The sequence below is a fragment of the Vanellus vanellus genome (assembly GCF_965231255.1).
Source record: "Vanellus vanellus genome assembly, chromosome: 5".
In the NCBI taxonomy this organism is placed as follows: Eukaryota; Metazoa; Chordata; class Aves; order Charadriiformes; family Charadriidae; genus Vanellus; species Vanellus vanellus.
In genome coordinates, this window is record NC_138910.1 from 32,789,079 (window position 1) to 32,816,682 (window position 27,604).

At 36.6% G+C, this 27,604-nt stretch overlaps 1 protein-coding gene across 2 annotated transcripts in view; it reads left to right on the plus strand.

Annotated features, from left to right (window-relative positions):
• Positions 1-891: 891 nt before the first annotated feature.
• Positions 892-27,604, plus strand: part of RFTN2 (raftlin family member 2) — a gene marked incomplete at its 5' end in the record, with an annotated part of 39,734 nt that continues 13,021 nt past the window's right edge. For both annotated transcript variants that reach the window (XM_082483826.1, XM_082483825.1), the window contains 8 exons: positions 892-1,030; positions 5,992-6,175; positions 8,166-8,277; positions 10,349-10,661; positions 13,947-14,147; positions 18,915-19,036; positions 20,083-20,186; positions 26,840-26,918. In XM_082483826.1, coding sequence (XP_082339952.1) covers positions 892-1,030; positions 5,992-6,175; positions 8,166-8,277; positions 10,349-10,661; positions 13,947-14,147; positions 18,915-19,036; positions 20,083-20,186; positions 26,840-26,918 — 1,254 coding nt within the window. The remainder of the gene's footprint in view (positions 1,031-5,991; positions 6,176-8,165; positions 8,278-10,348; positions 10,662-13,946; positions 14,148-18,914; positions 19,037-20,082; positions 20,187-26,839; positions 26,919-27,604) is intronic.

The window sequence follows — 27,604 nt, forward strand, 5'->3', positions numbered from 1 at the left end:
AAATGGGGAATACTTGTGTCATTTTTTCAGTATTAATCAAAACCAATTATATAAGTTGATTTTTAGCAACGTAGATGCTTATTGTAATCATACATTATTTTCTTGACAACTTTCTTTACTACATATTTTTACATTATTACAATATACTACACCATGTTCGTGGGATTTTTTTCCTCTGGAAGAAAGTTCCTGTGCAAAGGAAATAGGAACCAAACTTTGAAATCTAAAATAAGGACTAAACTGCTTTTCATTTACTTTTCTACCCTTTGAGATGCCAGAAGCAATTTCCTCTTGAAGCTGACTTCCTTTCTGGAAATGATTTTCGTCTCCAACCATGTTGAGGCTCTTTTCTCATTCTTTCATTCTGACTAACTTGCTTTTTTCCCCTCTGACTTGCTGCTGCAGTTGAGTAGAACTTCTGGAGGTAAGTAATTACAGACAAGTTTCTCTCTAACTTTCTTTTTCAGTTCTTCTTTCCCCCCTGCGCCCCCCCCCGCCTCGCCCCCCTCACCCAGTCAGTCTAGAAGGACAAACAAAGCACTATTGGTGTCCTCTGCAAGAGAGCACTGATAGGGGGCTGGCTGTAAATTGACGTGGCATGGAAAAATCTCTGCTAGTTTGTAGCAGCTCTAACATTGCTGCGAAATCGAGCCTACTCTTATTTGTAGCTTGAAATCATCACGGGCTTACTGTTTCTGTATAAAAAATGAATGGAAAGTACCATCGCTTTTTGATTTGGGAACTGGACTTTTTCTGTATTTGGATTTACGGCTAATAGAAAACAAAATCAAAGGGAATTACTTGGTTACTTTTTTCTCCCTGTAGTGAGAGCGAGAGATCTTGCTGCTCCCCCAACCTTTTCCTGCGATTTAATCATTTGCAGATCTTGCCATGGGGTGCGGACTGAGAAAGCTGGAAGACCCAGATGATAGCAGCCCTGGAAAAATCTTCTCTACATTGAAGAGACCACAAGTTGAAACAAAGACGGATTCTGCTTATGAATACATATTGCTGGATTTTACTTTACAAGGTATCTTTTTATGTTATATCCTTACTATTCTGAGAAAGCAAGGAATAGTATTTAACTTAGTTCTGTCCTGTTTGACTTACAGTAAATCTTAGATACTTTTATCAAAGCTAGCCAAAATGTAAGACTTTTATTTTGAAACACAAATCATGACGAAGGTCCTCACTTAGATAAAATTACAATGGAAACTACTGAAGTATTTTTAACAACCAAGCCCTCCAAATTACACAACTGTCCTTGTTAAGGAAGCTGGCTAAAAACTGTTAGAGATTTTCCTAGTTTCCTGTGAGTCAGATACTGCCATCCGTGCTCACTTTGAATAATGGTCGTTGGAATTCAGTATGACGGTTCAGAAAATAGTGTGCCTGAGCATTAGCTGAATAGCAGATTTTTTAAAATATGCTCAACTTCTGAAAACAGGCTGTCATTGTCCCTGTTACTTTATGCAGAAGTAAGTGTTTCTTAGTTGTATACTGGGAGCAGCTTCCCCTCTTATGCCCGCCCCAGTCTCTTGGTAGATATTTTAATAAGAGCCTTACAGTTTCATCTTACTATTTTTTTCCAAATGCTTTACTTGTAGTTATTGAATAGTCTTTTGAAATCGTGACCAAAATGAAACAAAATTTGTATGCGTAGCTAGAGGCAGACAGTGCTCTGTGGGATACTTCCTTCCCGAGGGTGTCCCGTCTCTAACAGAGCAACTCCCTGTTCCACAAAGTTGAAAACATAAACAAGCCCAGATGGCTGCCCTCTGAGAACAGACAGCTCAGTTTTACAGTCACTTTGTAGTAACTTGCATTTTATAACAACCCAGTCTACTGGAAATTCTTAATAACAAGGATTTGAAGTAAATGCAATAGCTAGAAGGGTTTGATAAAAGGAGAAATTTTAAAGCATGTCTTGTTTATGAAAGAGTTCCTGATAATGTAACAAAACTTGGCCTCTGCTTAGTTTTAATTCTAAATTAAAGGACTGTAGTAATAATTCTATGTAAAATATATCAGTCTTTTCATTGAAAAACTGCAAGATACTAATAAAAGCCACATTCTATTAAGTTATACTACTCGACAGCCAACTGTATTTGTTGTTCTGTTTATTTGCACATATAAATAGTTTTGCTGGTTTATTCTTTTTGAAGAAGCAAAACTTTGTGTTGAGTAAGTAGTAGTGGTAATGTACTGGAAATAAAGCTAGGCTGCCTAATGGATACATGAATTGCCTACTAATCTGCTGATAATAGAAAGGATAAAAGTTAAATATTTTTTTTGAGACGGAAGAGTATTTAGTGTTCTTAAATAGTTTGTGTTCTGAATAATTTTGCTTTGTTTTAAAGTAACAGGTTTCTGGAAGCATTGTGTACAGGATTTGTAAAAAGTAGTTGTAGCTTTTAAGAAAAAGCCCATCAAACAAGTACAAATAAAGGTGCATCTCTGTATTATTTATAACCTATCACTACAGCAGTAAAGATTCATTTTCTCCTGTTTAGTCTGATACTCAAAAGAGCTTAGCTTCAGTGATTTGCTGTGGAATTATGATTGCTAAATAACAGTGAGATAAGTTTTAGATAGTTGCATAACTTTTTTGTTTCTAACTGTAATCAAGTGGATTTGTAAACACAGGTATCTTTCTGTTGAATCCTTCTAGCTGTGTGTGTATTTGACCTTAAAATATTTTTTGTTTGGGTTCTCTACTCTTTAAAAGTAAGATCATGAATACAGAAAAAAACGGTGTATATGCTGTCTTGGAGGCATTTCTGACTTTTGTTGGCTTATGAAACATGGGGATTGGCTGAAGTACTATGGGGAATATGTTGAGCTTTTTTTTTTTTTTTCTTCTAGCCCAATCAACTCACTCACATACTTGTTGCTACTTGAATATCCTTTGGCTAAATGAAACCTAAGTGGGAGGCTTTTATCACTTTAGACCAAAGGTATCGTTCATTCTGCTGTCAAGTTGTGTGTTATGTCTTCATGGCACTCTGCATCAGCTGATTTCCAGAGCAATATCTTCCCCAGCAGCTGAGACTTGTTTGCCTGAGTCACTTGTTACTACTGGGTCTGGCACCAAGTAAAACAGAACACCTGACTTAGTATCTTTGATAAGATCCTGCAGTATGCTATGTCATGCATTAAGATAAAAGTACAGCAAGCGTAAATGCATTAAGGCAGTTTAATATGCCTTATTGACTACTTCATCAGATTTGTGCTATGTGAAGTTGAAATGGGCCTGCTGGGGAGACTTTCAGGAGTCCCTGATCTTCTCCCAAGCCATGATGCAGATCATGTCAACCATGCTGTAGTCTAAATTCATTGGCTGGAGTCCCTGCGTGACTTATCTAGCTGTTAGCAGTGTATTGTACCTTGGCTTCTCCTTTCCTGGACCCCAGAATACTCACATTCCTACTGTAAAAATCAGCTTTGAGTTCCATGGATGTTTTTCTGCATCAGGAGAATCCCAAACAGCCAGTCTTTTATTATGGTGGGATAGAATAGTACAAAGGAAATGGAGGATGGAGCAGTGGACTCTGAAGTGTGATTATTATTTTTTTTTTTTATATGCCTGTCAAGGACTGTTAATTTACTGTCTCAATCATGAAACATATCTCAGTTACAAAAACAGCTGTTATTTTTTGAGGTCAGTTTAACCATAAAGTAGGGGTAGTTTAAATACTCCTACTGAAGTAGAATGCCTATGACTTTTCCAAAACTCTCCTATTAGGGAAAAGAAGGAATATTGATGTAAGGGTATTTCACATGAGCCCACACAATGACATGCTGTGAAGTTCCTGTCACTCTGAATAACAGTATGAATATGTATGAAGTAGCTGTTTTGTCATCTTCAATATTGTGCATCTGAAGTTTGCTATACAGCTATCAAGATAGCTGTGGTTCTGTTACTGTTGACAGCACATCAGGACATAAATTTTCTTAATGAAAAATGGTTAAGGCATTTTCAAAATTGGTCAAGTGATGATCACGCTGCATGCATTCCTGCTTTTTCGGCTTGTGGTCTGTAGAGCAGCTATTCCTTCAATACATATTAAATATGTCTTGGATATACCATGAGTGTAACTACAGGATCGGAGGTGTTACTAAGTAGGGCAAAATATCATCTGTCCTTGGAAGGGAGGGCTGTGATATATTGTCTGCTTTTAAAAAAAAAAAAAAAAAAAAACAACAAACACCAGTGTAATACAAGAAAGTGCAACAGCCCTGTCCTTATGGCTGAGAATGGCAGAGTTTACGTTAGTAGATTGAGTTTGCTAGTTGCCAGCAATAAACGTGCATCTCACATGGTACTCATTATTCTGTTTTTTCTTGATAGTTTTTCGGAGCCATTAGGGCTCTTAAAGAGGTGAAGTAGGTTTCCATTCCTTTTTCCTTTTAGCAAAAGTTGGTATTTAAAAGCATTTAATTTCAGCAATGTAGAACATGACTTTCTTTTTTTATTAAATAAAAAGCCCTCCATGATGTACATATATTAGTGTTATCCCCATAGAGTGGGGATAGAGTATAGAGATTGAAGTTTTGTGGAACGCATCACTCATGAACCAGCAGAATTCTAATTCAGTTTGTTAAAATATTTCTGCAAACTAAAGATTCACATATCTGATTTATGATACTTTAAACCAATAGGATAGTTAGACTTCGTGACTCACTGTGACTTTTATCAAAGTCCTTAAATTCCTTGCTCTCCCCCATCTACAATATAGGGCAGGTATGTCATTGCATTCATCTGTTCTTTTTTTATATCTTTTCTTCCTTGATTCTATATTTTAAAAATTAGATTATTTAATTGTTTAGGGTTCGTTGTATGGTTTGAAAGAGGATGTTTTAAAGCAGCATATTAAAATGTTTGTATCTCCAAAAAAGATGTGAGGTCACTTAATTCCAATTGAGGCATCCTTTCATACAGTTGAACACTGGTCTTAATGGATTGAAAGTTTTGCAAAGAGAGGGACCTGTCAGAATACAGAAAAGTACATCTCTTGCAGCAAGGGTTGCTGGTAGACCATCAAATTCCAAGCCAAGCTGTCTTGTCATGATAGTTCATATGTGCAAAGGATGAAAAGTCTGACAGCAAATACATGCTGGCGAAATTACTCTTCAATTGCTGTCTGTATATGAGTATTGATTTCCTGCTTTGTGGAAGCTCTGAGAGCTTCTGTATTCCAGTTGGAGTTGAGGGGAATAGGAAATACTGACCATCAGACTAACTGTGGCAGAATACATCATCTGTTACCAGTGAGGAATCTTCCTTTTTCTCTGTGCAAAAACTGTGGGTCAGACCATTCAAAAAAAGTTCTCCAAAAAGTTTTCCTTAGTTTTTGATAATGGCCATGTAGTACCTAGATGCTGTGTGTTGATTGGAAATGCTTGCACACTCTGAGGGATCTTCCTTAGAAGTTAGTGACACCACGTAGCTTACATCAGTTATATTACTTAGGTCTACTGGAAAAAGGAGTTGGGACTCTTAAAAATTCAACACACAATCCACAGATCACTTAAAAGGGGTCAAAAAAACATATTTAAGAAAAACAAACCAATTGTTCTAGGCTTAAATTCATTGTATGGGAATTTACCTGTCAACTAGGGTTGATGGATACTGTTTTAATATGTTTAAGGCTTTGGCTAGACAAAGTAGTTGCTTTGTTAATTTCAGACCCATTGTATGTTTATCTGTTGATGCAACTCTTAAATTAGCTTGGGAAAGCTTGATCCAAAAGAAAGTGTTGCCAAATAGATTAAAAATAGATCATATTAACTTGTAAAAAATATGTACTTTAGCGAGTTGAATACTGTTGAATCAGCTGTGAATCTGCTCTTCCTTGTGTAAATAGAACTGTAGCTTTTTAGTAAATGCCTTGGAATAGATTTTGTGTGGCTTCTATAAAAGGAACTTACTCAAAGGTATATGGACATACACAGTATAATGTGCTTCTCTTCTCCTTTCAATGCTTTTAGCTTCCTCAAATCCAGGAGTTATCAAGATCAGTTCTGTGTTGGATATAGCATCTAAGGTGGAAGATTATTACAGCAAAGGATATGTTGTACGAGCGATTCATCCTATTATACTGCCAATTGGACGTAGAAGGAATTTCCCTGCAAGTCACATGTATCGAGTGGTACTTTCCCGATTAAAATTAAGGTAACAGTGAAATAATTTGAATGCATTGGTCCATTACTTAATGCATTAAGCGCATTGTTCAACATGCATAATTTATTATCAACTTGAAATGAGCACCTCAAAGAATCAAATAACTGTTCCTTTTCTAGAAAAGTGAGCAACTTAGTAATGTTCTTTAATGCTAAGCATACAATAGGCTAATGTTTACTTTGCCTTAGTAAATGTCCGAACAAAAATACAAAGTTGCTTATCATAATTTGTGGGGAGATAAATTGTTACAGGTTACCCTTTTATTTTAAATATACTTTTATAATAAAGTATCATCTGCCTTAGAATCTGCAGCAAATACAAGATTAAATAAAACACTGGGAGAATAAGCTGTTTCATATTCTATCATGTCTGGTTTTTCTTCTTCACTGTTAAAACTTGTGTTTTCACTTTTCCCGTGTAAGCATTATTCAGGGAAAATGACTTACAAAGCGTGAATTACTTAGTTTGTCAGAGAGAGTTTATTTTTCCTTCTTAATCAGAAGGAAATAAATATTTTGTGATTGGGTGGCATACAAGAGCTTGGTTTTGACACTGAAGGGGAGTCAAGAGCTTGTGTTTGTTCCAGTTCCATAGTGTTTATTACTCCTGTTTTTCACTGCATTGTAATCACCATGTGATCATAGAGAAAATGGACAAAGAAATTTTACCACTAGTTCCTTTTGAAGGCAAAGAAGATAACCTTTTGTTCTTGAGTAACTAGAAAAGTGGATTTCTTACTACATTAAGAGCTGTCATGCTTCCCCCTTCTATCCTGAGTCTTAGTGCAGTGCACAAAGGTTCTTTCATTTTCCTTTGGAAGACTGGAGGGCGTGAGTTGGAGGGTGCCCCCCACCACTCCAGTAATGCTTCTGTAAAACATGGTTCATTTGAGGGAGCTTCTCAGATGCTTTGCTGAAACAAGCATTGTCCATGGTGTTTGCTGCTCATACAGTTTACCTTCATAAATTCATCTGCAGACAAGGTGAAGGTTGTCTGTGTGGGCAAAGGCTTGAGGAAGAAAAGCAGAATATTTGTTCTCTGGAGCCGAGGCTTCTGACACTGCCAGCACACAGCTCCCACAACTCATCTTTAGGCCTTTGAGTTAGATGAAGGATAAGAACCTGCAGCCTGCTTGTGAAACTGATGGTAGATTCCCAATTTTCTATGCCGTATGTACCTATGTTGGTTTTCCTATAGGCAAATGCACATTCTCTGGCTTCTATCCAGAAAGTAACCTTTTGTACTTGAGGGTGTCTCATCGATGGTTCATTCTAAAGCAAAAGCTTGTGTGAAGGAAACATCAAATAAAATCCCGTAATATTATTGCTATGCACCAAATATTGTTCTTTGAGTAATAACCTGTCTTTAGATAAAACATGATGAATGCTATTCTTTAACTTTAAATGAAAGTTAAAGCTTGTAGGATTCTCAAACCTGAGTGATTTAAACATATACCTAACTTAAAGTGATTGGTACTGCATTCTATTTCTGGTATTTGCCTGCACTGTATGTCATACAATAGCTGCAACTCGGCTTTAGTTACAAAAACTAAATAGTAGCATGTTAACAGTGTAAAAGTCCCACTTCTATTCAGTGTGTTTTCTAAAAAACTGGTTCTCTGATTTGCGCTTGGTATATTTATAGGTTAAATTTGTATTTTTTTGCATTATCAGAGATTTGGGGGTTTACTTACTACAAAAGCAGGCCTGTTTGTCAATAAAGCTCAGTTTCCAAAAGATGTCTATTAACAGCCTTCAGATGAAATCCCTGTTAAGTATTAATATTCTTACACTGACATTTAATATACAGTACCTGTGGAAACAGAACAAAACACCAAAAATGGCTGAGTGATAAATAAAAGTATGAAGTATTGCCAGGATTTCATTCATAACTATTCCAAAAGAAAAGAATTCTATATGCAAGCACTTGCCCAAATTAGCAGCAAACTACTGACAAAGACTGCTTTCTTTCTGTGTTCTAGCCAGAAGCATGCAGCACCCAGAGGACAAAGGCACCCCAGGCTGGTGATTGAGGAATGTCCTTTAATGTATGAAACACTGACAAATGAGGTAGTGAAAGAACTGTTAGAAAAGGTAATGGAGTGTTTTTATCAAAGTTCTCTTCAGTTTTTTATTTCTAGTATACATGTAAGTTACATATAGTGGTTGATGGCTTTCTAGTTTTGAGTTGTAACCTTGGTTTATTTTATAGAGGCTACAAAGTCTTTTCTTGATGCAAAAGGAGTTACTTTTCTTCATTAGTTGCTTTTTCTAGTTTAGGACTGAGCCCTGTAAAGCTTTGAGAGACTGGCCACTTACACCTCTGAAAGCAGAATGAGGCCCAAACTGTCAGTCAGTCTTTATAAAATGCTTGTGTGATAGCTTTTTCTGGAATTAATATTAAACTTCAGATTTTTATTTTTTTATCTTGTTCTGGGTTAAGTAAGTTATTCACAGTGAACATTAATATCTTCCATTTCTAAAAGATTTTTTTTTCATTAACAGAAATACAAAAATACACAGTAACTGTATTAAATGTATAGTTGGCACAGCTTTTCAAAATATTGTGTAGTCAAAGAAAACTGAACTTCAGTGGAATGTAAGCTCTATTCTAGTTGTTTTTGTGTTTAACTTCCTCTGCAAAATTGAAGATTTACTGAAACAGGAAACTATTGTTATTACAAAAGTTAGTGATACCTTTTACATTAGTTGCCAAGGAAAGAGGTAGAGGAAAAAAGCATATTGGAGATATTTAAAAGTCTTTGAAATTATCAGAGTTGTTTAAAATTTGTAAATGGCTTTTTTTTAATTTTCAGGTGTTTCAAATTTAAAATTTGCACTATACATTTATACTATATGTGTATTGCCAGGTTGGTTGCCTAGCATACCTGAAAAACATTTAAAGGAAAAATAAACTTGAAATTAGCAGTGATTGTTTTGGAAGCAAATGTGGAACAGAAGTAGTATGTGAAAATAACTTGATTTTTAAAATGCTCCCAGTGCTTTAAAAAAAGCTGAGCCAGTAATCCAGTATAAAATTACTTTTGGCTTTTTTTTAAGATCTGAACCCATAAGACTTTATGGCATTTCAGGAAAAATGTTGTCATATTACCTCTTTTTTCTGCATGTTGGTTGTCACATTTGAAATTATTTTGGTTGTCTTAGGAACAGCAGCTGTATATAATCACAGTGATTGGCATATCCTATCATTGCTGTACATACATAATGGTGGTAGATAGTAACACTTCAGTCTATCATGGTACTAAACAGGGATTGTTATAAATACCATCAGCTATTTGAGTGTTATTCACTCTGATTAATAGTTTATGTGAGTTAACTGGGGTAGAGATCCTTCCCTCTCTGCCCTCGCTAAACCAATACTCCCCAGGTGACGATTTCTTTCTGCACCAGGGTTTCAGTGTTTTCCTGGAAAGACTTTATTGCACAGGGGAGCTTATAGCACAAGATGCCAGTGGGATCACCTTCTTAAATGGCAGCACTCCTTATCCTAGCAGTAAACTCTCCCTCCAAGAACAGACACATCCCACAGGTGGCACATATTCTACAATTGTATTTTGAGACTTCAGAGCAGAGACGACCCATCAGTAGCTGAAAGCAGAGTTAATAGCACTTTAATTTGCATTTAGCTCCCTCCTTTCTCTGCTCCTTCACTATTCTCAGTAATAGCGAAGCTAAGTAGCCTCTTAAGTGAACCAGGGGGTAATGAATCATGACATGTAACAATAGATATCTATATAGTATTAGTGGTCGCTAATTTTAGTATGACTGGTTTCACATGTTTAGAGAAACAATACTATTTATTGCACCAGTATACTGCTTATCATTGCAATACAGGAAGTAAAATATTTTGGATTTGTTCGAAATGAAGGATTTTATATACACTAAAGTCAGTACCAGTGTTGGCCACCTTTCTTGGCCTGAGTCCAAAGACATGCTGGAAGACTTCCATTTACTTTGAAACATGGGCAGTGTACAAAGATAAGGCACCCTTCTATAGTACAGTGTTGTGTCTTTATGTCCTTGAAAATCAGCAGTGTAGTTAAATGGAACATGTATGTGGAAGAGTTTGGGGTTTTTTTTAAAACAAAAAAGTTACATGCAATTCTAAAATAACTTTGCAGATAAATTTCTTTCGCAAATGCAGGTTAATGAAGCTGCTAAAAGAGGAAAGAAGTTTGTGGGATTTGTAACGCAACATTTTTCTCAACCTAAAGCCTGTAATGGAACAAGCACAGATGGAAATGCAGAGCTGGAATCAACACTGGGCAAAAGAAATAGGGAACACGGAAGAAAAAATTCTGATGAAAACTATAAAAACTGGAATGAAGGGACATTGAGTGGTCACTCATCTGAGAGTGGGATAGAGGAGGAAATGCAAGGAGAAAGCAGTCTGTTACAGGATGCGGATTTCCAGTTTGGAAAAGAAGTCAGTCCTGTTAAACCACGAAAAGGAGACGGTAATAAATGCTGCTTGTTTTTTTACAGAAATAAGGTATTTTATGGAACTGTTGTTTTAGAAAGGTGTTGGATGAAATAACAGAATGTCATGTTCTATTGTATCAAGTACTGGTTAAATGCATTATGTATTTCTAAAAGAGTGGTCAGTTGAGGAAACAGAAGAAATATTTACTTTCTGCTCTGTGTGTGTGAACTGTGGTAATATATTAAAATGATATTTCAGTTTTCATATAGAATATTACAAATGTACTGTCAAAATTCTTGTTTGTAACTTAAAGAAAAAGGAGGAAAAAAAAAAAAAGACAAACCCAAAAAATCACCCACGGTGTAAATCTGGATATAACAAATATGTGGCAGTAAAAATATTTTCTTTTAGAAGGATGCAATTGTTTTTAAACCTTTTCCTTAAATGCATATAGTTTTCACTTACTCTTAATATTAAAATCATAAATGTGTAATGGATTTCCAAGAACCTTATGATTCCAGTTCTCCTGCCTGTTTTGAAACTGACAACAGAGATCCCCTTCCAGCTAGAGCTGTAACTTTTTGTGCTTCTAGCCAACTCATATAGTGTACAGCAAGCAAAACTGTTGATAATGGATTCTTTCTGGTTAACGTGCCTTCAAGAAGCATCCTGAGAATGCATTGACCGTGAAATCAAAGAGGATAATTGTTACAAAATGAACTTATGCTAGAGAAAAGTAAGCATTCAAATTGTATAGGAAGAAAAAATATCACTGAAAAATGTTGGTGCTGTAGTAGGAAACTTTACTTGTAGAAGAATCTGAGATATTTAGTGTGGTCTGTGTGAGAGAGTGCCTGAAACAGTGACTTCTGATGCTGAAGCACTAAGGCCGCCTGGTTTGCTAGTAATAAAAGGTGAAAAGGAAGAAGTAATCTGAAGCATGAAAACTAATGCAACATAGTGTTGTGTAGAAAGCAGGCAGCATGAAACTTCCATGTCAGATTGCATTTTGACATAATAGATTCTTCCCCGATGGGCCAGGAGTGTTTTAATTGCTCTCAAAAGCAACCTTTTCACTTTTCTGTTGAGTTAAGCACCCTCTCCGGTTTGTAGACTGTCAGGATAATGGCTTGAAGCACTGAGATAATCAATGTCCGTCTTATTTTTAACACTTGAATTAAAGCAGTTCTTGTGCAACATGCTGAGCCTTTATAGCACGATCTATTAAAGCTGAACACTTGCCTTACAACTTGAAATAGTGGGTTTGCTATATGTAGCAGAATAGAAATGCTTTATGTGAAAAGCAGAAAACTCTTGGTTCTGTTAAGGAGCTTTGTTTGTGCAGACTGGTGTGACCAGGTAGATTAGCAACCAGTGCATCCTCTACATGCAGTGTTCTCAGGAAATTCTTCTAAAAGCTTTGGCAAGAATATGCCAGGCTTCTCTACTACTGGTCAAATATTCAGTGAAGTTATTGGAGTTCCTAAGCATTTCCTAAGCTTTGTCTTACAAGTACCTAAAGGGTGGGTTGAAGGAGGATGGAGCCAGGCTCTTTTCAATGGTTCCCAGTGACAGGACGAGGGGTAATGGGCACAAGTTAGAACATAGGAAGTTCCGTTCACATACACGGGAAAAACTTCTTTACGGTGAGGGTGACAGGGCACTGGAACAGGCTGCCCAGGGAGGCTGTGGAGTCTCCTTCTCTGGAGATTTTCAAGACCCGCCTGGATGCAGTCCTGAGTAATGTGCTCTAGACAATCCTGCTTTGGCAGGGGGTCGGACTAGATGATCTCTAGAGGTCCCTTCCAACTCAAACTCTGTGATTCCATGATTCTGTGATTCCGTGAAAAGTTAACCACCTTTCTTTGTAAATGTTGTATGTAACCATCATTTTTAAAAAATTACTGATGTGAATTTTCAAAGAAAGTCTTACATGCACGTGGGTATGTACTGTCACTTCAAGACGCCATTTCTATTTAGGTCTGTTCAAAAGATGCAAAAGTGTGTCTGAGGTTTTGGGGGTCATAACATATGAATTTTGACAAAAAATACACTCCTTGCAGAGTCAAATTTCTGATACATGTGAGCAATTGAATAGTTGTATGGGGAAACTATTTTTTTTTCTGAAGAACAAATATAAAGGTGATCTCACTTCAGTATATGGGAAAGAAAATCAAGGTTTGTCAGGATAAACACATTTATGCTAATACGGCCACCTGTGGAGGTGATAAAACGGTATAGAAAGGATAGTCATCCCTTAGTGATAAAATTCAAAATTTTGTCCTGAATTTACTCTACTATATTCCTGGTACCCGATGTTACTTGCAGGGGGTGTGGTAACACTTTTCAAAACAGAGAGGGGGTTCAGATATCGATATTGATTCAGACTACTTACAGTCCAAATCCTACTTTGGAAACCTCCCTCTATTTCTGGAGTCTAGAGACTGGCATCTTAAGTGGGATCATCTAAACCAAGTTCCTTTGTTTTGGCAATGTGAATACTTCTGCTTTCTAGAGGTCTGGTTTTGTGTTGATTTAGACTGCTCAGATGTTGAAGTATAAGGCCATCTGAGAGCATTTTTTGGCAACTGCTTTGTGTTATTTCTCCACAGCAGTGACATATATGTGAGTGTATTTGTAGAATGCATTTATATTGCTAGGACTTCATAACTGGTCACCACTGATTTCCTAAAATGCTATAGATTTGTGAGTTTTAATTTTTGATGAATGCTTGTTTATGACTGTTTTTTGTAACAGCACTGTATTAGTGCCTAGATATAAAAAGCATTTGAGGATATGCAGGTTTTGTTTAACTCACATGCTTGTCAGTTATGTGGGAAACACCAGTAGGCAACTGATTGTACTGGTATTTAAGTAATCTTCAGAAAATAATAGATAAAAATCAATACTGTACAAGGCATTTCTAATACTTATAAGTATTTAACTTAGGAAAATGTCTTTAATCTTCTGTTGTAGTAATTTCAAATACTTTAGTCAGGAGTTCCATGAGTAGCAGAAACAAAGCCTGTTTCCACTGGGTTTTTTCTTAGCTCTAGTGTATTTTCTCTAGGCAAAAGTCTGGTGATAACCCAACTGTGATACATTCCAATTTTTCTCATATCTCACAGCATACCCCCGTGCACACCTTGTCCTTGCTGTGTTTAGGCCTCAAGCTGAGTACAGTCATATCAGGAAACAATTCTTAAAACTGTTGCTTAGTAGAATTAGAAACCCCCACTGAAATAGGAAATTAATAATATTTTTATTTTGGAGCACTGTCTTCCAGAGGTTCATTCTTCTTCCTTTCTTCTTTTCTTAGACAAGCTATATACAGTCTTCAATGTTTTTGATGATGATTCTACCTGCTGGACCTATCATGAAGGTGTTTTGTCTATGAAAGTAACAAGAAAGGGGCCAGTTATTAGTACACTGGAAGCAGACTGGCTAGAATTAACCACATTTTATTATAAACAAGGATTGTCCTTAATTGATTCTTTTGTACACTGGGAAACTTCTAAAGGTGAGTACTGATCCAGAATATTGTAAAACTTTTACTTGTTTATGTGGAACTACATAATTTTTAAAAAGTAGATTGTGTTTTGCTGCTTGGTGTGAAGGGCAGTATTTAAACATGTACAGATAATGGTCATTGTAAATTTGTAGAATCTGGTACTTGAAAAGGGAATAACTTGTTTTCTGGGCATTTAGAGCTCTGAATAATTGAAATTTCTGCTTTGTTTTATCAAATTGAGGACTTCCAAAGTAGGAAAGTAGTGTAGCATTATGATAAAATAAACCTGTTGTGCTAGGTCATTTGTTTGTTTGTTTTAAAGGAAAAGATACTGGGGGGGGGGAGACGGACGACACATTAGATACATGCTTACCTGATGTTCATATTCTGCTGCTCATTGTGTGGCATTCTGTTGAGTATTTCTGATGAGACAAAAGAGCACCTTGAGTTCTCATTGTGCTTACTCTACCATTAAACCTAAGTCAGACATGCTGTGCTTCCTGCCTTCTCCAGCTCTTTGCTGGACTTAAAAATTCTTTCCAAAGCACCAAATTGTATTAAAATTTGACTGTTGATCCTGCAGTTTCAGAATGTTTCTGCAGGTTCTTCTGGTCAGATGTGGACGTAAGCAGAGAGTAAAGAAATCTGCTTTTGTCCTTGCCCACAACTATTGGTAGATCCTCCAGGACCTTTCCACGTAGCTGGGAGAGAGGTCTCCCCTGATCCCTCCTGCTTCTTGCACTCTTCTGCGGGAATCTACCAGCTTGGTTAACACTCAAATTGTTATAATGATAGAGCTTCAGGCCCACAGGATTTTAAAATTTTCTTTTTCATTCCGCCAATTTCAGTTTGATCTCAGTTTTTATTCTGGAGAGATCCAACTAGCTCTTTCAGAGTTCCTCACCTTCATCCTCCTGATGAATAGACACAAGTCAGTAGTGCCACTGCTGGCCCACGCCCATCGCTGCAGCCTCTGCTGAGCCCCAAATCCTGTGCTTTGGCACAGCTGTGAGACAGTGCTGTACCACTGTTGACGTTTATTGGCTGTTTATTGGCTGAAGTATTTTGAACTCTGAAACTCTGTTGTTGGTCAGATGTGTAATTAAGAGATTCGTTTCCATTTGAACTGAATTTGTCTGAAAGCCAGAAACTAGAAGTACTGCAAAAAATAGTATGTAGCTACTGTAGTGCCATTACTTGAAAACAATGCGAAGAAAATGGTAGTACTCTACTGTTAGGGGAACAAACCAAGAGAGTCTGACATAGTTCATTGTTTCAGAATTTATTGATTATTATAATAGATGTTGTTTGATAGCAAACTTAGAATTTATACCTCACTAATGTGATATTTTGCCTTTGGTTGGATCTGTTCACGTCTTGCATGGGCTAAGTTCAAATTTGTTAGTGTTCCTTTAGAACAGCTTATGGCAGTTCAGTGTAAGCAAGCCAAACCCAGGGCTGCAGTGGAGAAAATTCTTATAAAAAGTTTGAAAAGGTTTCAGAGACCTTAAATGACTTTTGCAATACTCAGGTTGATCATCAAGTGCAGTAGTTTACTTAATAGTGGCTTTCTTGAGTCATTTTACATCTGCTTCTTAACATGAATTATACAGGGAGGGTAGAATTACTGGGCTTATAAGTAGGCCTTATATTTACTACATGCTTTATTTAATGCTCTTTTTTTCTGATATTCTGATTTAAAATAGGTATTCAGCATCCTCTTCATAAGGCCTGGATTAGTTAAAGGCTTACATTTTTTTAAAAAATATTAAAATGTATAAAATCTTTGGAAGTTAGATGATGTGGGTACTTCAAAAATCAAACCCTGAAAATAACAAGAGCTCTTCAGTTCTTGCTGTTTTCAGTAGTTTAGTTTTGAGTGTGAATCACTGCGTTTCTGTAGCTCTGCAATAAAGCAAATTTAGTGATTGTCAGAGGAACATAAGCTCATCAGCACCACTATATTTACCCCAGACTGAATTTGGCAGCTAGTTCCTCTCAAACTGCATATTTTGTGCACATAAACAGTGTAATGGCACAGTTTATACTGGCTATCTCTTTGCTCTTAAATTATAATTCCTATCTATTGAAGTCAGTGGAAGAACAAAGTTTCCTTTGGCGGAGGAGAGGTGAGAAATCGGATTCCTAGTTTTCAGTACAGATTTTTTTAGAGCTGGAAAATATCTCTCTGGACATAAGTTAGAATTCACTGAGGGATGTTTTTGGCAGCTGTTGAAATTAATCTTTGCAGCTGTTGTTGGACAACAGTTTTGCAGTCTTCCCATTCCCCTGTAGCTGTCTGCTCTTCTCTATGTGAATAACTGTCCCATCTTTAATACCCGGATTATGACTTATGTAGGGATTTCATGCTTCCTCTTTGCAGCAGTTGGTGCTTCTGCTTCAGCCCCACTTGACTGGTATGTGTTTCAGTTAGACTCATGGGTGAGACGCTGCTGAATTAAACTGGATGTATTCAAAGGCACAGCTTGCTATGTGGATAGAATTCTGCAGCTGATCAAGTGTCTGTAACTGCAGTAAGAAATGAATTTAGCTACTGAGTTCTTAAGCTAAAATGTTTGTTCCTGAGGTGAACACTGAAGAGTTTTATAACCAGATAAACGTTTGGCATCCAACAGAGGGAAACCTAAAATGCTTTTTTGGGGGGAAAAGGTTTTTGAGCACTGGCAGTCATTACTAGAATTACTTCTTGTATGTCTGCATGTACATCTAATTGTAATCTTCACATTACTTTTGGTTTTTTGCTTTTAGATTGTGAGATGTCTTTAGCAGTAGTTGTCCTTTTATACAGCTTTAGTAAAATGATAAAATTTTAGCTATTGTTTCAATAAAAATAAAACTTCAGCATACAAGTCAGGCAGCTGCAGAAATCCTCCTCTGGTTTGGACTCTACAGATGTTCTGCAGACTCAGCAGAATTCTGTTGCTACCAGGATGAAAATGCAATATCCAATTTAAGGCAGGAGGCAGTTATAACGTAAAAAGAATTAAAATAACCCAAACAATTGTCAGTTCTTAATAATTACCAGCTTCTGTGTTCTGCTGCCAAAAGAGGATGCAGCCATAAAAATAATCCAGGTAAGTTCTCTAGCAGCCATTTGGATCATTGTAGTGTTTCTTCCATTTGCCTTGGAGGCTCTCATGATCATAGAAGTATCTAAGATTAGTACAAGTGCTGTGGCAATATTTCTGCTTTATCTGGTTCGTGTTATCTGTCATGTAGCACTTTGGGGGGTTTTTTTTGAGTACTGATACTAGCAAAGATAAACTATTGTAAGTGACTGAATGGGCAGATAAACCAGTTAGCCATGTGTGTAGTTTTTTCAGTAAAGGTAATTTTTCACATGGTACACTTCATGAATTACCAGTTTGTCTCAGAATACCACTGAGTGGAAGTATATTGTGTAAATAACTTGTTCAAAATTTAGAGTTATTCTATCATGTTTGAAAAATGATAGAAAAATAAATATTCTAAAATGTTGCAGGTGCACTTTCTGTTTTAAGTGTCTGCCTGAACATTGAAGAAAGGTCAAAGTCCATGAATTTATAAGATTGAGTATTATGAATTATTAGAAGCTGTGCAGATATTCATGTTTGTGCCTGAAGCCGTATATTCAGTTCCATGTACAATTGCATTATATTTATGTGTAATCTAAAGATAAAATAACATTTCCAATATCTCCACAAATGTGTGGAAGATACACATATGCATGCAAGTATCCAAATAATCATAATTCAAACTACGTAAGTCTGCTACATGCAATATAGTAAAAAATAGTATTGATGTACCATAAAATACTAGCTATTTATTAACAGGCACATTCAAAAAACAGGAGTTCCTGTTTTATGTAGCGCAACTTCTGTGCCAGTCTTGTTGATTTTTAAAGCCAGACTAGTTGTCTTCCATAAGTTTTCTTTGTTTGCTAGGGGGGTGTGAGTTTGGGTTTTTTCTTTAAGTTTACCTTCCCTGACTGTGGCAAAACCAATCATCTCTTTGTATTTCTTTGCAATATTGGCGAGGATTTAAATGTGATATTAGGAGGATTACATAATTTTACTGTTCAAATTTAGTTAAAGATAGTCAGCTGTCATCAAGGTACATCTGCACAAAAGGCTTCTCAATGGCTCTTAGGAGAAGTAAAACCAGAAAATGAACCTGTATTTGATGCACAGCTTTAGTTTGGGCCAACCGGATACTGTCAGGCTTCAACAAGTGAGTCAGGGAGTTGTGCTCTGAAACTTCCTTCCCATCAGGAATCTTCCTACAATTACTTCTGTTTCAGGCTCTTCCTGCAGCCATTTATGTATTAATTTAAGTAGCAGTAGATAGACTTTGCACTTCGTGCTTCATTTATCTTTATGCTCTCTCCCACCACAGCAAAAGCCACACTTACTGTCAGGCATACAGTGTTGAAGTCGAATAAAGAGGATTTGTGCCTATCTGCTGTGGGGGATATGTTGAATACAGGAAACTGGAATTCAGATTTAAGCATGGAAGTGGCTAATTCTTTTGAGACGATGAAATGGTTCATAGTTCAATTTGTACAGAAAAAAGAGTTTTGAATAATAAGTTGACTTGCATACTTCATCAAGTTGTAACTAGATGCAGAAATAACCACAAATTTGAGTTATTTGCTGTCTCGGCTCTTTTTATATTAGAGGACTGTTCAGTGAGAAAAAACTGAGTTGTACACGTGGGCTTGTAAGATAACAACCTGCAAATTTATATTTTGGCTTATATTGGTCTTTATGTTTACAGGGGACTATTTGCCTAAATCTTTAGAAGGATTATTTATCTACGAAGAAGAAGGTGCTGGGGTTCCAGGTTCTAACAGGAAAGGAAATGATGCAATAGTTGTTGAACAATGGACAGTCATTGAGGTAAATTGGTGATTATTTAGCAATGCAATTTCCTACTTAGTTTTCTTTATTTTTTCATTAGAATGCTTGTGCCAGTGTTTAATAAACATGCAGGATGGTTTTTTGAAGCCACCTGCAATAAGCTAAACCAAAGCCTTGAATCATAAAATTGAAGTCAGGTCTGTGGCCATTGGTCAATGTGCATAAAAGAAATATGCTGCAAGGATTCTGTCTTGACATTTAAAAATGTTCATACCAATAAATGCAACCACCAAAGAAAATAATGTTTTTTTCAGATGCGTTTCAGACTTATTTTGACATAATTTCAGCAAGTGCAGTTCCACTGATGATGTGCTGAAGTACTGGTTTTCAGGTGTATATTCTTAGTAAAATTTTACTGCTAAATATGAAAGACTTCATTTTTCCTAATAAATTTACATGTACTACTGTAGTATGGTACAGCAATAAAATTATTCATTTTTTAATATTTTAGGATTATAAGGTTATTGGTATGAATTAATGACATCTGATATTAATTGTTGTTGGAGGATACTAAGGGCTTACTTTTGAAATATTCAGTGATAAATACATTTACCAACGTGAAAAGAAACAACATAAAACTAACACATTACTTATATAAAAAATAATCAAACAAAACAAAAAAAAAACACACCAACCCCCCCCCAAACTTAAATATATAGCTAGGTGAGTTGTTTGTTATTTGGATGAGAAGTAAAAACCTAAACATATCAATTGAGACACGTATTATGGTGTTTTAAAAGTTTTAGGTATTACTTTAGCAACACGGAGTTTAACAAGTGATACGTGCTTTGAATGTCTTGCTGAATCAGGGCTCATACCTAAAGTTAATATGTTCTGTCTGTTTTCCTAGTCTTATGTAGTCTTGAACTCTTCAAATTGTTTTCAGTTTGAAATCATGAATCTCTGCTAAACAACGCAGTTCGATGTCATCTTGTACATAAGAGGGAAGTCGTTGTAATTTGTGTAGAAATGCAAATAAAACCTGTACAGAGTGTCTTTACTACTTTTTATAATTATTAATGTAGGGATGTGAAATTAAAACAGATTATGGACCTTTATTGCACACGCTGGCTGAGTTTGGATGGCTCCTGACCTGTGTCCTGCCTACACCTATCGTACGACATGACAGGTACCCAAAGAATAAATTACAGCATTGTTGGTGTATACATCTCGGAATTATCAAGTGATTACTTGCGTACTTAAATGTAAAAGGAAGAAAAATGCTAAAAATCTTAACTGCATATAAAACTTGAGTTGTAAGTAGCATTATGGTAGAATCTTTTTTACCACGCTGTTTTAGGACTACTGCCTTCCGTGAGTTTCAAACTAGACCAATAATCCTAAATTTAAAATACATTGTTTATATATAAACAGTAAAGATTTTAGGAAACACTTATTGTATACCCAGTCCCTGGCAATGGGGTTACTGATATGTTGAAATGTTTCACTAATTTAGGACCTTGGTGAATGGCTGGTTTAGACTGTGTAAGAAGTTGCGTTGTCGTAAGAGTAATGCACTATTTATTGCAAGTTAGGGAAGAGTATGTGCTAATCCAGCAAGTTACTGGGTTGTTTCTCTTCTTTAATATAGACATTGTTTCATTTCAAAAACAGTACCAAACTACTGTATTTCAGTTCTCTTATTGTAGTACTTATTTTGTTGACTGAGGGAGCTCTATATACATGAGAAGCGCTAAATAGCAGACCTGGATCCAGGTTTTCTTTTTTTAACCAAAAAAAAAAAAAAGTTCTGTGCTTTCCTTGACAGTATCAGGCTAAAAAATGGCAAATGAAACATAAGCGTAAACCTCTTTTCTCTCCTTTTCTTTTTTCTTTTTTTTTTTTTTTTTAAATCCTCCTCCCATTAGATTAAGATTGCCAAGGTTTGAAAACAAATAAATGTACTGAGGCATGGCTTAGGGCTCATTAAGGATAATGGAAAGAGTGAGTGACTTGAGTAATCTTGGGATCCAGACCTCACTGTATTAAATCAAGACAGCATGAAAAAGGATGTGAATGAAAGGAACTAAATTCTACTTTCTTGGGGCAGTTCTCTTAGAACAAGTGATTTTGTCATAATTAAATCAACTCACCCATGTGAGAAGGAGGTTTTTCTGGTGAGGAAATAGATGTTGGGGTTTCCCTGGCTGTGTTTTTTTAATAGTTGATTTTAACCAATTGGTTAAATGCGAAGGCAGAAGAAATTGTGGTAAAACAATATGGGAGGCACTACTAATTTTTTTTAAGAGTTTCTTTATGTTTTGTTTTCTTCTGAAGCTTATGAAATTCTGAACTTGTAAATCTTCTGCTCTAGAGAGAAGCAGTTTTCAGAATATGAAACAGAATGGTTATCCTGTAATTCGCTATGTCAAACAAAATTTTGTCATTTAAGTGCATTATAGCTTTGAACATGGTGACTTCTAAGGGTATGTGAACCGTTGAGCGTGGATTTTATAAACAGCTGAAATTTTTGGACAAATCTTGCAGCTGGGGAGTAAGCCTTCAGGATGTGGATCTACTACTTGAAGGACCTGAGTGGACAACGGGAGAGAAAGGTTTTGATCGTCATGGTGCGCTGTGGGTTATAGGATGAGAGAGATGTTTCAACCTCAGACTTCTTTTGTCCCACAAGCAGTGCAACTGTACCCCATCCCTGCAGGGTTTGGACAGCAGGGACAAGATTGTCTTCAGCAGCTGCTGCTCAGCCACTCTGAGTGTCAGTCTGCTTGCAGCAGGCGAAATGATACTATTTTTGTACTTCGTAGATTGCAGAGCAAAGGCAGTTTCTTTTAAATGGCCCTAAGTGCTATAAGAAAAAAAAAAAATATGAAAAAGTGCTATAGGAAGTGCAAACAGACTAATTAAACTGGAGCGGTTCCTTGAACTAGTAAGAAGGTAATACAGCAGCAAGATACTTAAGTTGCACAAGATGTCTGAAGTAGCATTGCTTCTAGATGTTAAACAACCAGACCATTAATAGCTGTGATCATGTAAAAGGGGGTTGTAACATGGCCAAATCTGAAGTTGGATTTATTTTGTATCAACACTAGAATAATTCAGACTAATAAAAAGCACTTTTCTAGCCTAAAGGGTCAGGTAGGTGTCTGCATGAATTGTCTAATACTTGTCCCAGTGTGGCTTGTGAGATACTTTCAGGAAAAATAGGATAAATCATGTTTTGTGTGCCTGTCATGTATCTAATACACAGCTTTTTTTAAAAAAATAAAGTCAAAAAAGACCATAAACAAGAATTCCTAATTAAGAATTCTGAAGAGCACCCAAAAGAATGTGTTTCTATCCTAATGGGCTAATTAGTGATTGATAAATACTGTTTTTAGGCATTGATGTTGGTATTTAAAAAGGAGAAGAAATTCCTGTATGGTTACTATGTGTCTGATATGAAAGATGCCATTACTGTGGTGGTGGATTATCCTAGGAATGCAAGTTAAATGTCTCAGTAAAGACAGACGCTTTATGCTGCTGAACAGCTGTTCTTTTTCCAGACTTGGAACTCTGACCTCAAAACCCATCCTGAATATTAACAGGCTTCAGAAACACTGAACAAACAAAATGAGCAACATTTTGGGACAATCTGGCAAATTCATGTTTTCATATTTATTAAAAAAAAAAGAATTTGGACAAAGTATATAAAGAAAATTCTATTTAAGAATAAAATGTTTGCAGGGCAGCCTGCTCCCCGCTTCGTTTTCACCTTTATATTTTGCTCTAGTCTGTTTTCCTCTTCTCCTAATCTATTGCAAAACTTTCTCTCAGCTCAGATCGTCTGTGATCTATTGGTCTGTTCCTAGCCATTATGCCCACTGTTTGTCTGCATATGAAGAGTGTGACCAACATACTAACAGGTTCTGGGTTGTGACAGGGTTGTCATGCACTGATGTGTTCCTTTTCTGGTTTTTACATGGTTAGGATTTGAAACAGTTTAGATAACACCAGGCTGTAATGCCTGTTCCTGCATGGTTTTGTTGTTGGCTGAAGTTTTCCTTCTTTACAGATGTTGTCCTCCATAAAATGAAGTGTCCTGCTGTGTGGAGTGTCATGCCACATGATAGCTGACTGTCATGGATCACTGCCCTGTTTCAGGCAGGGGCAGCAGTCTGTAGGCTTATTTAGTCCTTTAACTCCTACCTCAAGGGCTAAATCATGTTGGATGCAGGAAACATTTCCTTGAGAAATGTTATCCTTGCAGTTACAAATAGAGCAGTGGTAGATGTCATATTCTTGAAACACACAGAATTGCTTTTTTGTGCAGTGTTTTGAAAAATAAGCACTGTGGGGTTTGTTTCAGTTGTGTGGGGTTTTTTGGTCAGCACACTATAAATCCCACAGAAGTTCCCTTCTTCTGTCAGTGATTCTTTTTCCAGGGATATGGGGGGGAAAAAAGGGCATATGATACAATGTTTGCGGTATCCATCCATATCTTGGGTATTTAAATTTGTCAGCAGTCACTAAAGAGTTTTTTTGACCAAAAAAGCAGACCAAAAAAGAATAGAAGACAGACCTGCAAATAACATTAGTGACCCAAAGAGTCTCCAGCATTATATACAACTCTTATTTACTTGGCAAATGTTTTCAAGACAAGACTTTGACAATAATTAAGCTGAGTTCAGAAGCTATATAGCAAGGATAAAATTAATAGTCCTTTTTGGAGTTAAATCTAGTGATTGGAGGGGAAAAAAAGTTAGAAAATACTTCAGTAACTGCAGTAACACTAAGTTACCAGCAAGATACTATAATGAGTTCATAAAACTTCATACGTTTGTGGTCTAAAATCAGAATTATTTCTAAGGTTTTTTAAAATTTTTTCATTAAACAGATCCTCTAAGCCAGGAGACTTATCCCAAGTTGGTGCCTGTCTCATAACTGAGAGTCTTGATGCTGTGCAATTCCAAAGGGGTGCAAAACTTTATTTTGGGAAACAAAAAAAAGGGGGGGTTAAAAGAATTTATTATCTTGCTCCCTTTGTTCATTTTTCAGAAAACTTTGTCTAGTCTTTAGTGATTTGTATATAAAATGTTTGCACATATAAAATAGACCTGTAAAAATCAGAGCCATTGGCAGTACTAGTTAGCTTCTAGCTTGATGATTGTTTGGGGGATTTATGAATTATATATGGATAATAAGAGGGCAAATTCATTGCCCATACACATAAGCAGACAAACAAATCACTGGTGTTTTAACAATAGAGTCTCTGTTGCTCTTCATCCCTCTTTAAAAGAAGAGACAGGAAAAAGGCTTCAGTGGCCTTACCCTGCAGTGACCTTTATTTCCCCTCACTGATTACTGTAGTCCCTGAAAATGGGCAAGGCAGACAGTCTACGGGTGCTGGAAAACAAGCAGGCAAATACAGCGCAAAACCACTGACTTTGTGGTTATTAATTTATCACAACAAATGACTTAATCTAAGGTTTCAAAATGCCCTGACTTATGAGGCAAAGATGGAATGTGGAAATGTGAGGGAAGCTATGGAGTAGCTTGCTCTAAGCACTTTTTTCTCATTTAAATTCCGTGGAAATCCCACTGTCATTGAGTTCTGTGTGAATTAAGCTCATAGCCGCTTTGTCGTGTGCAGCATTTTAATAAGGTCAGACTTAGAAAATTGTTAATTTACTTATTGTCTACTCACCATCGTGTCCTTTCTCTGTTCTAGTAGAATTTGTACAAGCTGTATCTTAATGTTTGGGGTTTTTCTTTTCTCTGAAGGAATGCAGACACTGTTACAAAATAAGCCGTAGGCTCTTCCTAATGCCAGGGACTCTGCTCAGCCTTCTTGCTTGAGAGAGACTTCCCAGTTGATATTATCAAAACAGACATAACTGAGGCAGGGAGAGATACCTAGCCAAGTGGAATAAGGTTGCAGGATTGCTGATTTCCTTGTCATGACATAAAATTGCAACACACTTTCTTTTAATGAAGGCAAACAGTGAAGTAGGGACTCTTGGAGCAGGAAACCTTGTTAACTTCAGGAAACTGAGTCCATTCTCTTGCCTCCTTGTTTTCCCTACAAGCTGGGGTTTTAGTTCTCTATTCTCATCCAAGGAAGACATGCAAAGATATGCCATGACCTGAGTTCAGCTGGACTTGAAAGGAAGACTGTGAGGGGCCAAACACCATCACAAAACCATCATCACTGACTATTGATCAGGTGTAGCTGAGTACACTGGGAATAGTGCTGTTTGTATTTTCTCAGAGCTTACTTCCAGGAGCTCTACTGGGGCAGGCTGTTAACATGCTCTTCCTGATCTCATAGGATTTTTCTTGGAGTAAGTCCCTAATGTTAAATAATTCGGTCCTAGCCCTGGCATAACACATGAATGAGTTATCTCAACTTTATGTGTGTGGTTAAGACTGCGACATACCTGTACTGAATACAAGCTTACATTATTTTAGTAGTTCTATCCACAATGTTGTGCATAATAATACTGGTTTATGATTGATAGAATAAATAGAATCATAGATACTTCAGATGAACTCACTACATGTCTCTTGTGTTTCTATTTTGCTACTTTTCTTTAGTGTGCTCTTAAATTTGTAGTCACTTTTCTGCCAACATGTTTCAGTGTCTTTCCTTTATATGCATAAAGATCTCCTTGAGAATACTGCCCAGAAGTAGGAGTTGGAGGAAAAAGAAGAGTTTATCAAAACGTAGTGTTTGATATTTAGAAAAGTACAGGAATTTTTTTAAACCCTCCCATCCTAGAGCTCTGGTCTTGCAATTCTTGCCTCTTTCAGTGTCACAGTCAGGCTTTGTAGTACGTATGCAGACAATGTGCAGACCTGTATTTCTGATGGAAAGGTGATGAAAATAAGTACATAAAAACTTCAAGAGGACATATCACCAGTACAAAGAGTGTTACACTTCTGAAACATCCGATGAGTAACATCTGATTTGGTCTTGAGGGACAACTCCTTTTCACATTTATTTTTCTAAAAATATTTCCTTTTTTAAACAGTGCTTCTTTAAATTATATCTACCACAACAGCATCAACATTTGTAGAAATTCCAGGACTACAAACTGATGTTCCTCTTTTTTTTTTTCTCCTTTATCTATCTTACTACTTTATTCTCTTGTGTTTCCTATGCATGTACCTCCCATGTACAAAATGGCTCGTGTCATTTATCTCATTGTGGATGTAAAGCTTATAAAAACTGAGCTGAGTCCTTTTATCCGTAAGTGGTGAGACAGCAAGCTTATCCCACTTTGTCAGTTAGATGCCACGTTACAACCGAAAAACACCTTTTAGTAGTAAAGAATGTTACTTCCCAAGTTCCATACTGCAAAATATTGAGGTATTTGTTGAAGCTGTGGATCTGGTGAGATTGGGCCTACTTGTTGTGGCATTAATACGTAGTTATTTGTTGCTGTATATCTGACAGTGAGAGTCAGATGAAAGAAAGACACACTTCAGACATAAAGGTGCAGACTTTGATTAAAAGTAGGAGCTCTGGTACTTAAACTTTCAAGAGGAGACATGCTGAATAACTGTAATCAGCAACAAAAATTTTTGTTCTATACCTGTTTTCATGTGCAACACCTTAACCCAGCTCTATGCTTCTATTATCTTTTTTTTTTTTTTTTTTTTTTTTTAATGTGATTACAGAACTGTTTAGGAACTAATAAACTAGCTAACGCTTGGTAGTCTATCCTCTTCTCACTCATGGACTTAGTACGCACAACTTACAGTTGACTTTATAAGGAATGAACATGTTTCAGGGACTATTATTGCCTTTAAAACATTGAAAGAATTCTCTTTCCATTTTAGTGAAGGAAATCTGGCCACAAAGCAAGTTGTTTTTCTTCAGAGACCTGTTGTGTGGAATTCTGCTGTCCAGACACCAGAGGTGAGTAACATATAAACAAATCAGTACTTCATAGAATGGTTGGGAACAGAAACAAACTAGACTTCAAAATTAATGGGAAAAAAGTGGCAGAAGAGGGTTTCACTTGAAAAAAGTTCAAGTTTGTGGAGGGTTTTTGCAGCTGAACTCGTGTTACTTTTCTCAGCCATATACCTCTTAAATTAAGCCATAGAGAAAAGCATAAGCATGCTAAAGACCTGTTTTGTGCTAAGAAATTACTGTGTGTCAGGTGGATAAGGTTGTCTATGTTGTAAGTATTTCTTCAGAAGTCTTCAGAAAGTCCTCAATGTTCTTATTCAAATCCTGGATCTGGTGCACATGAAAAAACATTTTATTGTGACCTCCAAAACACCTACTTTCATCAAGCTGTGCAAGGGATACTGTAATCTCGAGGTTAACAGGGTTGAAGGGCTCTTAGCTGTTACTGCATGAAAATGTGTGACAGAAATCAAGGATTTAAAATTCTTGCAGTTGGGCCTCAACAACTCCTTGTCCCTTCTGAGTGAGGCTCCTGTAACAGTGGTTGTATAAAAGTGCTTTGAGGATTAAGTAACTGGCAGTCACCACATCCTGCTCAGTGTCAAGTTCACAACAGTTATGACACTCATAGAGGGCTATAGTAAATCCTGCTGTAGCCAGAGAAGGATGAACTGGTGGGGTCTTCTTTG